Raw genomic sequence first — 13444 nt, forward strand, 5'->3', positions numbered from 1 at the left:
CAAGTCCGCTTATAATAACCGGGATCGGGCTTGTTTTTTTGAGAGCATAAACACCCATACTCAAGGGTTGCGCTTGTTTTGAAAGGCAGTGCCGCTTTACTTTCTCGTTAGAATTGGCAACACTGAAAGGGACGCGTGACAAGTTGGGTCATCGTTCACCCACACACACACTACCGCTGTTTCTGTACAACTCATTCACGTTCAAATTAAATACACCACCAATGTTAAAGCCTTACCTCCAATACGTGTTTATAGATTTTGTGAAGCGCCACGGTTACAGCCTGGTCTCTCTTTCTCTTTTTTTGGTCCCTCCCCCTATGCAAACCCCCTGCTTGCCTGTGAAGAAACTTGAAGCTTTTTTTGTAGACTTGTTTACATAAGCATCAAGTGCAGTCACTGCAGAACGAATTGGCTGTAACTTCATTCAGTCTTTGGTCCCCGGCTATGTTAAAAGTGAGGCTCTTGAGTTTCTTCTACCATTCATAAGACGTCTTCTTGGTGCAAAATAAATAAATAAGTAAAAAAATAATAATTTTCAAGAAAGAGGAAAAAATATTTATTTAATAAAAACAACATTTAGAGGAATTTGTTGCAGACAGCTGTCGAATGCTACAGGTATGAAAAGCTGTTATTTCTTCTTTTTTGTACTTGTATGATGCTATGCATGCATCGACTAGACTGTATTTATAAATTGCACGGTGCTACAGTATATGAAGATTATAGTAACCCCTTTATATTAAAGAAATCGCGAAGGAAGTGTTTGATCTCTTTAATAAACCCGCTTCATTAGGTAGATTTTGATCCTTTTTATTTATTTATTTATTTATTTTCCCTTAGACTGGATTTAAGAATATTGGAACTGGAGTAAATAACTCGTGCCTACAATACCCAAATTAATCGATATATAAAACCGTAAAAATAGATATATTTTACGATATGTTTCTGCGTTTTTTTTTCTGTTGGGTGTTATTAATGTATTTGTCTTTCATTATAGGCTACAGTACATTTTTTTTTCTTTCAGAAAACCAATGTTTATTTTTGCATGTCTGTAAAATCAGTATTTTTAAGAAAGCATGGGAGTGTAAGTAATGTGTTTATTGTGTATATTCTAGATGTACAGTATTTGTCTTATTTTGTTATTAATTAATTGTAACAAATTCTAAACAGTAGACGGGGAGAAAATTGACTTGACATTGAAGTTTTTTTTTTTTGGAAATTTGTTTAGAACTTGTCTAACTCTACAGCAGCTCCCTCTTTTGAACAAACTATAGAAAATACACAAGAGCATATTTCCATGGTGAAAAGTAGTCGCACTATGGCACATCATTCTGTTGGATTTATATGCTCGAGACTTGCTGTGCAACATTCATTATTATGCTAATATTAATACAGATCAATCAAGTTATGCATCATAATGCTTTTTCACAGCAGAGAAAATTAAGTGGATCAATCAGATGCTATCATTGTTTAGTAGTACTTCTAGGCATTCTCTTTAGAATCCACTCTTTGGTAAAGGAGTGAATTGTTGGCGTTAGGACCCCGAGGACGCCTTTGTTCGCAGGGAGAACCCTACTGAAGTTGCTGAAGGGATGTGGTCATGGGGAAAATACAAAAGTAATTTCTCCAGAAAAAAAGGCTGACTTTATGTAATTGTGCACAACATAATAATTAAATATTTCGTTTGCAAATGATATAGTTGTATTGCAATCAATTATTATTGTTTCTCTTTTCCCCCAGATGCAATTGTATTTAGTGTTAAAGGGGTTAACTGGTACATTTCTGTTTTCCTTCATTAAATTAAAAAAAAAATGAAGCTAGTTTTATTTTAGTACAGCAACGTTTTCATATCTTTGTATAAACTACGTATTCTGCACGGAAAGCAAATTGATTTAAAATATGTTGTAAGTAATTTTAATAACACCTGTTTCCTAAAAAAAAAAAAAAGCTTTAATATATTTTAATAACAAGCTAGGATCTTACAAAAAACAATGGACAGAAGCCAGTTATTTGTCTGCATAAATATCTTCAAACAACATCAGCTAAGAATTTGTTTGCAGGTGTAATCCGATGTAAGATATTTTTGTTGAAAGTTTTTAATTGCACTTTTGCGCCACCGTGTGGTTTCCCTGAAAAATACCAAGAGGTTCTTTAAATGTCGAATTCTCGGTCGAATGGAAAATCACATATGTATAGATTGTTTGCAATGGAATGGATATTCCTTCTCGCCCTTTTTTTAAAGTCTTTGCCAAGCATTCCAAATGCAGTAAGTTTTAGATTTAATTTGAAAGATGATACTGGGGAGAGCTATATTGTTTGGGTTTAATAACAGTATCTAATTATATTTATACTGTGTCAGTTATGTGATAATTAAGTAAGTCCATGTTGGATTATGGTTACGCACACATCCATTCAGGGAGGTTGAGATATCTTTAAACAGGCAGAAGAAGTCAACAGCACCTTTCACAGACATGCAAAAATCAGGGCTGCCATACATACACACTGACATTGTCATGGCAGGTGTAACATATTTGTCCAACTCCTGTACACTACTATTTTAGTGAATAGTTCACATAGGGAGGGGGCAGCCATTTTAAAGGATGTCAAAGTACCTCAAAACTCATTAAAATGTAAAACAACTCTACAGTACATGACAGGTATTTATATGTATCAATATAAGGTACTTTCCTTCCTTTTGTATATTTGGTTGTTAAACATTAAGAACAGAAAGCAAGAAGCTCTGCCACATCACCCTTACTGTGCACACCTTGCCTTGGTGATTGCCATCTGCAGCATTCCTGTCATTAGAGGATCAGGATTGAGGAGAAAGTGAACGCCTGTGCCCTGACCTGACTGCGTTATTAACACTTTAATCCCTGAGGTTTTTCCTTGGCCAGCCAAAACATGAGCACCAGTCTTTCTCTTACTAAAACTAGCAGTATAGTCTCCAGTCCCCCATTTCTGTATGTTGGAGATAGTTTGGTTCTTTGCTTGTATTTTATACTTACAGTTTGGGACTGCAGCTCCTGTAAGAGCAGATACTGTAAGGCCCAGAAACTTGTACAGTCCTGGTCAAACTGTTAATGTAGATTTGGTTTGTCATAAGGTCCAACACTGGCAGTGTGAGCATTTCCAGAAAGAACTTGTTTAGTTTAACCCATGCTTGCCTGGTTTGTGTGGCCAAGCAAAGACCGCTAATTGTGCTTGATAATATTAGCAAAAGTCCATTACGTTTTAAACTGAGCACACCTAACTCTCAGTGAGTGATGCAGACAGAGGTGAATGGCAGGGCTTGTCAGCCTAAAAGTTTACTTGGATGGTAGCTTACACATGGAAGTCACAGGTCAGTGCTGTTTTTTTTTTATTATTCTTCTTTAATCTAAGAGATAAACCTATTGGCTAATGCTTTATAAGGTTGGACCAGTTATAAGACTGCATTGCTATGGCTCCCATTTACCCCACAATGCCATGCTGCTAGTTCATTATAAGGCAGAACACAAATAGCACAGTCTCACAACTTATATGCACTTTTTTTTAACATAATTTATCTATACCATATTTCTTTAAGACGTAGTTCTTAGCAGTGCAAGGCGTCAAACATTTCTAACAAGAGAGGGGACATGGGGCTCATTGGCAGATGTCATGGAAACCCCAGAAATGTGTTGCTTTTCTTGATTGTGGTCTGGGCTGAAGAGGGTGGCTAAACAATTGGTTGTTCAAATCTGGGAAACTAGCCAGAAGTGTGCTTGCGACAACTACTTCACCAGCCACTAAACTGCAGGAAATCTTTTCATAGCCGTGGCACTTCAGTGTCGAGGTGTCAGGGGTCAGGAAAACAGGAAATGTGATATTGTTTTGGGGCTTTCTAATGTGTGTCCTATTTGAGCTTAATTTAAGATGAAACTAATGTGATGTTACCTGTGATTGATGGGAAGCCAGTATTTCTGCATTCTTAGGAGTTCACCTTCAGCCTTGGCAGCAGTGCTGGAAGTTAATGCTTAATACACAGATCCCTTTCGAGATATTGGATTTACATACATTTAAATTATACCAGTAATTATAATGTTTTTTAAGCAGTGTCAAAGCACCAGCAAGCATACATCTGTAATGTACACTATCAAGAATTGGCACCATCTCTGAGGTGTCTGAGGTGGGGGATGGGTAAACCAGCAGGGATTGCTTCTCCTCATCACGCAACAGCAAACCCTACTGGCCAGACACCGAGCACATTCAGAGTGGATAAGAGGCAGGGCTGATCTCTGTTCTCTGGGATCGGTAGCCCACCCACCTCTGCTCTGGACTGCTCGCCGTAAAAGCGATTCTGGCTTTAGGCTTGTGAGATCGGAGGACGCTCACACTTCCTCAGAACGTCTGTGCTGTGTGGGGACACGCTGCGGTGAGGATAGAAAAACATGATTGGACATTCCAGATTAGGGGAAAATAAATAAAATTAATAATTGGTCACTCTAAATTTAAAAAAAAAAAAATTACCTGCATCTTAATTTCGGGTACAGTATAGTAATGTGTGTATTAAAATCAGCAAAAAAGATGTGACTGCCCGAGTACACAAACAGCAACGTGACTGACTGGAAGTTGAAGGGGTCCGTAGTAATTGTCCTGCAGAGTGGACACTGTCCTCCTCGAAGTAAGCAAAGCAAGGTTTCATTCAGCGCCCACCTGTGCAGCTGTGGCTGTGGTGCAGTAGCCTCGAACTGCCGCTGCTACGTTCTTAAACAGGCATAGGCTCCCCAGTCAGCTCAGCTCCAGGGAAGCGTTCCTGTTTACCACAGCAGCAGCGCAGCTGAACCAGCAACAGGGTCCTCCTGTCACAAAGCTTCCTGAGGAATTCGAAGAGAAGCTTTTACAATTTCTGCATTTTGATTAGGCTCAGTTCTAATCAGACCCTCATATTTTTCTACTTGCCAAGCAATACCACAGTTCACAAAAAGGGAGAAAAACGTGTGAGCAATCACAACAGGAAATGAGCAGCAGCACATAAATTAATTTTGTTTTTTTAGCTATCAAAGTTGAATTTATGGTTTACTCTAAATGTCTCCTCTTTAGCATGGAGTAAGGACCTTCCTTGGATCTTAAAGAGTTTTTTAAAACATCTATAACAATTCATACCCTTTCTTACATATAGTGTGGATTACTGTGGGCAGTCAGACATAGTACAGCATCTAAGCAGTGTTATTTGAATGTACTCCTTCATTTATAAAACTAGACTCCTATGCTGTCACTCTGTAAAGGCTTACGAAGTACAGGCTCTTCTTTTGAAAAAAACATACCATTTACTGATCTAAGATACGGAATAATTGACATATGTAACACATTCTTATTTCTTCCCACAGAGCAAGACAAAGTTTCACAATGATGCCTATACCACTCTTACTTCTGCTTTCCTATACCGCAGTAAGTGTTGTCTGTGGGGTTGAATCTGAAGAGGATTATACTTGGCACTTAAGAAAAGTACCACAAGTGTTGAACAAGAGAACAGTCACACTGAGTAGCCCAGAATTCAAAGCCGAAGCCAAGTCAGCATTAAATGGAACTTGTGGAATTGAATGCCAAAGCAGACTGCCATTGGCAAGTGTAGCTGACCTTGAGAACTTCCTTTCATACGAGACTGTTTATGAGAACGGCACTCGTACCTACACAGAAGTGTACTTCAGGGACTTTGATGTGCAGACAGAGCATGAGGTCAAGAAGGATTCTCATTCACGGAGGAAAAGGCAAGTCTATGGCATGGATAGCAGATTCAGTATCTCTGACAAGCAGTTTGTGACCAATTACCCTTTCTCTACAACCGTAAAAATCTCCACAGGCTGCACAGGAATCCTCGTGTCTCCGAAGCACGTTCTCACAGCGGCACACTGCGTCCACGACGGGACAGACTACGTCAAAGGCGCCAAGAAGCTGAGGGTGGGGATTCTGAAACTGAGGTCCAAACGTAGAGGCAAGAAGAGGAAAGGATCCAAGCGGAACAAAAGGGCTGCGGAGGTGAAGCCATCGTTCCAGTGGACTCGGGTCAAGCACACTCAGGTGCCAAAGGGTTGGTTCAGAGAAGTAACAGATGACGTGGCAGTGGATTACGACTATGCTGTGCTGGAACTAAAGCGGCCGCACAAGAAGAAATTCATGGAACTTGGAATCAGTCCCACTGTAAAGAAATTGCCAGGTAGCCGGATCCACTTTTCTGGGTTTGATGATGACAGACCGGGGCAGTTGGTGTATCGCTTCTGCCGCGTCTCAGATGAGTCCAATGACCTGATGTATCAGTACTGCGACGCTCAGCCTGGCTCCAGTGGCTCAGGAATCTACATCCGCCTAAAGGAACCAGAAAAGAAGAAGTGGAAGAGAAAGATCATCGGGATTTTCTCTGGTCACCGATGGGTGGATGTAAATGGCATGCAGCAGGATTATAACGTGGCTGTCCGGATAACCCCTCTGAAGTATGCCCAGATCTGTTTCTGGATACATGGAAACTATGCAGACTGCCAAGATGGTTGATTAAAACTTAAATGGCCTTGACCAGCACCTATGATACATTAAAACCTGTACTGATATTGGATTTAGAAGACAAGAAAATAATGGGAAAACATGTTGTATACAAATCTAGGATCTCTGAATTTTGGATTAGATGCTTTTAAAAAAAAAATGAAAAATATATTTATAAGTGACAGGGGGCAAATCAGAAGAAGCTTAATGAGCCTTATTAAATGTGCTTTTCCTACAGAAAATTGATTTAACCTTTAAAGCATGGGTGTACAAATCGGGTCCCTGTGTTCCAGAGTCCTCCAGGTTTTCTAGGTATCAATTGTTTAAGACCTTGAAGGAGGTTCAATTAAATAATTTAGGACCAGATTTGTGCATCCTAGCTTTAAAACAACAAGCTCAAATAGTTAATTAAAAGATTGGTTTGTTGAGAGGTTGATCAAGAAATGTGTTTTTAAAAGGGTTTAAAGCACCTTTAACGGAAACGTAAAATCCTAGAAGCTCTGGATATTATCAGTGCCTCGCGCTGGATTGGATTTGTTCATTTAGTTTTATTTGGCCGCAGCCTAAAGCGCTTTGCATCTTTTGTGTTTTTAATTTCCTTCTGATAAGTTAATTGTAAGGAATAAAAACACAAGAAGTCTCAAAAAGAATTAGACATGTTTAAAAAGAAAATTAACAGCAACTCATATTGAACTAAATGTATAAATAATATCAGAATGAGTTCATCTTCTGGCTGGATCCCTAATATTGCAATCCCTAATGTTACTTTAGGTACGTAATTCAAGATGACCGCTAATCAGGGTCTGTGAAACCAGCCATGCTTTCACAGTTACAGATTTTTTTTAAGTAATTAGTTTTGTCTTTTATTGAAAGAGACTAGGTGCAAAATTATGTTTTAGTGCTTTCTTTTTTTAAGTAGTAGGCATTAGATTTCTCCCCCACTTCCCCTAAAAGCTGGTGCTAAAGTGTTCCTTTTCATTTAAATTGTTATCTTCTGTAAATTGTTTGACAAAGACGGGACCAACTTCATTATTAAATTAAAATTTGTGTTCAGTCTAGAAATTGTACAGGTTTCAGTTCTTAGTTTTTTTTTTTTTTAATTAAAGTAGTACTTTATTAATGTACATTAAAATCATGGTGCTTATTGATCTCTCTAATTAAAACAGTGGCAAGTTTAGGGTGCTAATTTAATTCTAATGTGTACAAATTAAGAGGGACCGATCAGAATATAATATTAAATAAATAAGTATTACTATATTGAATGTGATGATATATTGAATGGGTTGGGGTAATTCAATAAAATAAAGCAATTTGTTTCAAGTAGTATTTTTAAATGGAGGTGATGAGAAGAACCTCTGTATTTACATTTGTATTCCCCAGTTTATATCATTGATTGTGTGTGTGATGTGTGCTGTTCCCACACGTATATATATATATATATATATATATATATATATATATGAGTAAGAAATATCTGTCCATGTAATGTTTAGTTTTAAAGAAGTAGCTTTTTGTGATGATGTTAATGTTTTGTTCTGTTTTAAAATGACAGATCTGGCACGTTCAGTCTACACAGTGATTTGTTTTATCTGTGTACTACCAAAGTGTGGAATTAAACACTAAATAAACATTTTAAAAAAATGTATGGTGTTGCATAAGTATTCTCTTTGTTTCTCAAGATAAAGTAAAATGGTTTACTTGGTTTAAAGGAAAGTATTTCAGTGCTGGCATTTAACCTCAATGAACTACCTATGTTGTGCTCTGTAGCTCCATGTACTTGCTTTTCAGCTTTCTTTAAAAGAGATCTGTAAGACCAGTAGTTCACACTAGGTACTCTGGCTTTTTAAATCCGTTCATGTGTCAGCATAGTGAAAGGCAGAGCATGACGTCATGAAGGACTTTCATTCACTCTCCCTATTAAACGTGGATTATAAAATATCTGTCGACAAGATTCATCAAAGTTAATCTTCACTCTATCATCTCCTCCGGTAAAACCAAGTCTAGTAAACAAACGTTTATATATATATATATATATATATATACAAATGAGATATATACATAAGAGCAGACAAGGGTTTGTTGAGTCGGAGACTTTTTCTGGTACCTCTCCTTGAAAACAGTCAAGATCAAAGCTATGTTTTTTTTAACATATTGACTAGTTCTTCTTTGGTGTGCAATGTGCTGTAGGAACAGCAAAGTTGATCTCTGGTGTCTCGGAAGGAGTCTAATGGGGTAAACCCTAAGTTGCCCAGCTGGCAGACACTCACACAGACACAGAATAAACAAATACTTATTACGTTTTCACTGTCAAGGATATTTATAAGAAACATACGAAAATGTAAAACTGGAGACCATTCGGCCTGTATGTGCTTGTCTGGTTCCTAGTAGCTGATTAATCTCAAAACTGTCAAGTTGAGTCTTAAAGGATCCAAGTGGTTCACCATCATCAACATGACTAGGTAACCCATTCTATACCTTCACCACTCTGCGTAAAGAAATGTCTATTTCCTCTTGAGATCCAACTGTTTCCAAGAGGTTCAGAGAACAGCACTTCATTCTCATAACTCCAGACAATTATTCATGATTAGGTCATGCTGACAGTACATTATAAATGTGCTATACAGTACTGTATAAGAGCCCTCACGTGTTCAGTGTTTTTTTTTTTATGTGTAACTTAGATAGAGAAATAACAACGCATTTTCTTGACAGCACTGTGTCCAAACACCTTGCTACCATAAGTCTTGGCAGCCCTAAGGACCCTGTACATGACAGAATGAGTAATGGACTTCAGCTGGAGTGAAGAGTAATGCTTGATCATGGGCAAGTTTTCTCAGAAATATAAGCCATACCTGTTCAGTTAATCATACATTGCAATATGAAGTATTAATAATCCACAAACTACGATAGGAGAGTACTAATAATAACAAAAGGATATCATAGAAAAAAATATTATTGACAGTTATTATTTATCAATTCTACAATCACAAGCATACACTCCAAACATAATTAACTTTTTCTGACTAAGGGCGGAGATCTGTATTGAAGAACCTGGCTTACAAGCATAATAAATGTTCACAAGCAAGCAGCATCAATGTTAATTAATAAATATTTTTTACTTTTCCCTTACTTTTTATGAAATGTTCAATCATACTGAGTGGTCCTGGATTCTATTCTTCCAGTATTGCGTTGCTATCAATTTTCTGTATGCCTGTCTGTGACAGGGTGGGCCTGTTTTTTTCTCTGTTTAATTGGGAGGTCCTTGCAGTTATTGGTTACACTACATTCCAAGTCCAGCACAACCAATATCCTCCCTATTTCAGCTAGCAGACTCATCCAAGCCACTGAGCCTTAGACTTGAGCGTTGCTCCACTCGGATGTCCAACGAGTGGTGCTGAATCTCTGTAAGTGTTCTACATGATGCTGAACCAGCCAAGTGAAGTGTACAGGATCTTGATTTGAACTGCTGAGGTTTGAGCTGTATCGGCAACCCTTCTGCATAGAATCAATACTTTACTGTTCTATTTGCAGACTGTACTGTAGGGCATTTAAATTTTGTTAGACCCTTGCTCGGGCAGTATGTTTTTGATTATTGTAAACGTTAGGTTATAGTCATAACTCATCTCTATTCCTGTGTTGTAAGGGTCAAATGGGAAGCCACCCTTAACACTCTAGTTCCAAAGCTAGTTTTGAGGATCCACGATATTAAGTCTGTATAACCTAGTAAATGTATGGGGAGTAGCCCACCTTGCTGCATTGCATACTGTATGTCTTTGACAGATGCACCCTGGAATAAAGCCCATGAAGTTGCCATGTCCCTGGTGGAATGGGCAGTGAGCTTTTCTGGAGGGGACAAGTTGGCTCGCTCATAGGCAGTCCTGACTGTGTCTGCTATCCTTTTGGACAGCCTCTGCTTAGACAGAGCTTGACCATGGGATTTAACCCCATTGTAGACAAAAAATTGTTCAGACTGCCTTCATATTTTCGTCCTGTTAACGTAGTATGCCAGGGCCCGCACTGGGCAGAGCATATGGAGCTGTCGCTCCCTGTCAGATGGGAAAGGAGGTGGATGGAAAGCCTTCAATTCCACAGACTGGTTGACATGACATGCTGAGATCATCTTTGGCAAAAAGGCAGGATTGGTACTGTAAAAATTAAGCAGGCTTTTGCAAGGGAGAATGCCTGCATCTCATTCACCTGCTTTGCAGAGGTGATAGCCAGCAGGAAAGCTGATTTTAGCGATAAACGGAGGCTTCATGACAACATTAAGCAATACGTTAAGCCTCCAGCGAGAAACAATATCCTTTATAGGCGAACCTCTTTCAAAAATTGCCCCGCCAGGAAGTGAACTCCTGGGGAGACCGAGTCAATTTTGACATGGCAAGCTGAAATAGCTGCCAGATAGACCTTTAATGAAGAGGGGGATTTCCCCACATCAAAAAGGTCCTGCAAAAAGTGCAGTATAACTGCCATGGGACAGGTAGTGAGGTGAAACCCACTAGGCAGGCACCATATCTGAAAGACGTCCCACTTGTACCCGTACTGGGAACGCGTGGACACTGCTCTGGCATTTTGTAGGGTGAAACAACCTTATTGGATAGACCCAGATGCCTCAAATGCAGCAGTTCGGGGGCCAGACCCAGAGCTACAGGCTCAATGGATTGGGATGCCATAAACTCCCCTGTGCCTGACTGAGCAGGTCGCGACGCTTGGGCAGTCTCCACGGCTAGCCACCCAGGAGCTGTATCAGGGTTTAAAACCAGAGTCTCCTGGGCCAATAAGGGGCTACTAGGAGCACCCTGGCCCGGTCCTGCCTGATTTTCTCCAGACACAGCGGAAGCAGAGCAAGCTCCAAAAGCCAAAAACATTGATGTGTAGACCCTGCCCCTCTGCCATTCCACACAGCTCCCCAGACCAGGCTGGATACATCCGTGATGACAACCTCCCTTCTGGTGACACTGCCCAGTGCTACGCCGAGGTGTAGATGGGCAGGCTGTTTCCACCAAGAGAGCGCCTTTAGACAGTGACAAGACACTGTCAATAGGCTGTCACGGTTCAACGCGGGCTGAAAAACCCTGCTGTTGAACCAGGCCTGCAGAAGGCGCATGTGCAGGAGACCCAGTGGAAGAATCTAAGAAGCTGTTGCCATCAAACCCAAAAGTCTCTGGAACGTCACTACCATGAGCAATCTGTAGAGCTGAAAGAGCTCCAAATAGGTGGCTATTCTCTGCAATCTGTCATTTGATAGAGTGGACAGCATGGACATGGAGTCCAAGCACACTCCTAGATAGGAGACCGTCTGGGAAGGTGTGAGCTGGCTCTTTGCATGATTCACCATAAGTCCTAACCGTTAAAGGTGGCCAGTGACAATTTCCATGTCGGCCTCTGCCTGTGCTGGAGACTGGGCACAAAAGAGCCAGTCGTCCTTATAATTGAGCACTCTGATGCCTTTGAGTCTCAATGGAGTCACGATAGCTGCCATGCACTTCGAGAAGGCACGGGGAGCTAGGGAGAGGCCAAATGGCCAGACACAGAGCTTGTACGCTGTTCCTTGAAAGGCGAACCGCAGGTACTTCCTGTGCGCTGGTTTTAGGGGGATTTGGAAATAGGTGTCATTTGAACCAGTCACCCAGCCTGATTGTCTGCAACAGCTGTTGCATCATCAACATTTTGAACCTCCTTCAGCTCAGATACAGGTTGACCTGTTTGAGGTCGAGGATTGGTCTGAGGCCACCATCACGCTTGGACACTAGGAAGTACCTGGAGTAGAACACTTCCTCCAACTGGAGTGGGTCTGTCATCCAAATAGCCAATTTTTGCAGCAGAGCTGCTACCTCCTGAGACACCACATCGGCATCTTGCAGGTCCGATGTTGTAGTCACTCCCCAAAAGGGAGTGGGAGTGTGCAGTGTGTAGCCGATTTGAACGGTAGTAAGCCCCCAGATGACGTTGGTGCACTGACACCAATACTCCAGATGGCCCCCTGAAAAGGGGCCCTGAGCCTCTAGCAGCAAACTCTTAAGGCTGTTGCTCGGCTTGTAGCTTGGCTTGAGGCTTCTGTTTCTGCACAGAGTGGTGGAACCTATTAAAGCCTCTATGGCGAGCAGCTGAGGGCCAGTTCTGACCATCAACTCTTTGAGGCTTCTGGTTTGCGCACTGGAGGTGGTCGCTTAGGCAGCAGGTGAACCAGCTCCTTCAGGAGCAGGTTCTTATTAACCATGCACAGCTCATTCAGCTGTTGTGAAGAGGGCCTGTGACTCGGAGAAAGGGACCTCAGCAAATGGGACTGGTAGGCAACCAGAATGCTATTATAATTGCCTAGCCATGCAGCGAATACATTGGCTGCATAGGCGCGCTTGAGGATCACCTCCGAGACCCTGCACTGCTTGTTAGGGCAGGTAGCGTCCTTGGACAGAAGCGCAAAATTAGACGCCTGGACCAAGGAGGCAATTGAAGCCTCCACTGGCGGAAAATGGGCCAGGCCCAGCTTCTCCACAACATTCAAATAACAGACAATGAGACCTTTCAAATCTGCTGGCCCCACCTACTCTAAATATATATATATAGAGAGAGAGATGTTAGCAGAGTTGAAAGGCCACATTGCCACATGATTTGACTGGAATTAGAAAGCATTCTTAAGATTCTCAAGAAAGCTCACAGTCACATAAAGACAGATATAGAGAAAAATCATAATAACTCAATATTAGAGAAACACAATCAGGAACTAATCTGCAGTGAAAATGAAATAAAACCATGAACCATTTTGAAATCAGGAATTAGTCTGCTCTGGAGAGGTACAAGTTTGTGGCAAAGTGGTTAACAGTGTGCAGGTGCAGGTGATCAATAATCAGACAATCAATGATAATCCAGGTGCAATGAAGTTTAAATTGTATAATCCTATGCCTGATGGTAAATTTAGTCGGGACTTTGTATACTACTTTATGTAGTTTTT

At 40.6% G+C, this 13444-nt stretch overlaps 1 protein-coding gene across 1 annotated transcript; it reads left to right on the top strand.

Moving 5' to 3' along the window:
* Positions 1–377: 377 nt before the first annotated feature.
* On the top strand, positions 378–8136 carry prss35 (serine protease 35). The gene is made up of 2 exons (XM_034017542.3): positions 378–615; positions 5349–8136. Exon 2 carries the CDS (start codon positions 5368–5370, stop codon positions 6505–6507), a length of 1140 nt encoding a protein of 379 aa, XP_033873433.2. The 5' UTR covers positions 378–615; positions 5349–5367; the 3' UTR covers positions 6508–8136.
* The last annotated feature ends 5308 nt before the right edge of the window (positions 8137–13444 follow it).

This window comes from Acipenser ruthenus, chromosome 6, assembly GCF_902713425.1.
Source record: "Acipenser ruthenus chromosome 6, fAciRut3.2 maternal haplotype, whole genome shotgun sequence".
NCBI classification, from domain to species: Eukaryota; Metazoa; Chordata; class Actinopteri; order Acipenseriformes; family Acipenseridae; genus Acipenser; species Acipenser ruthenus.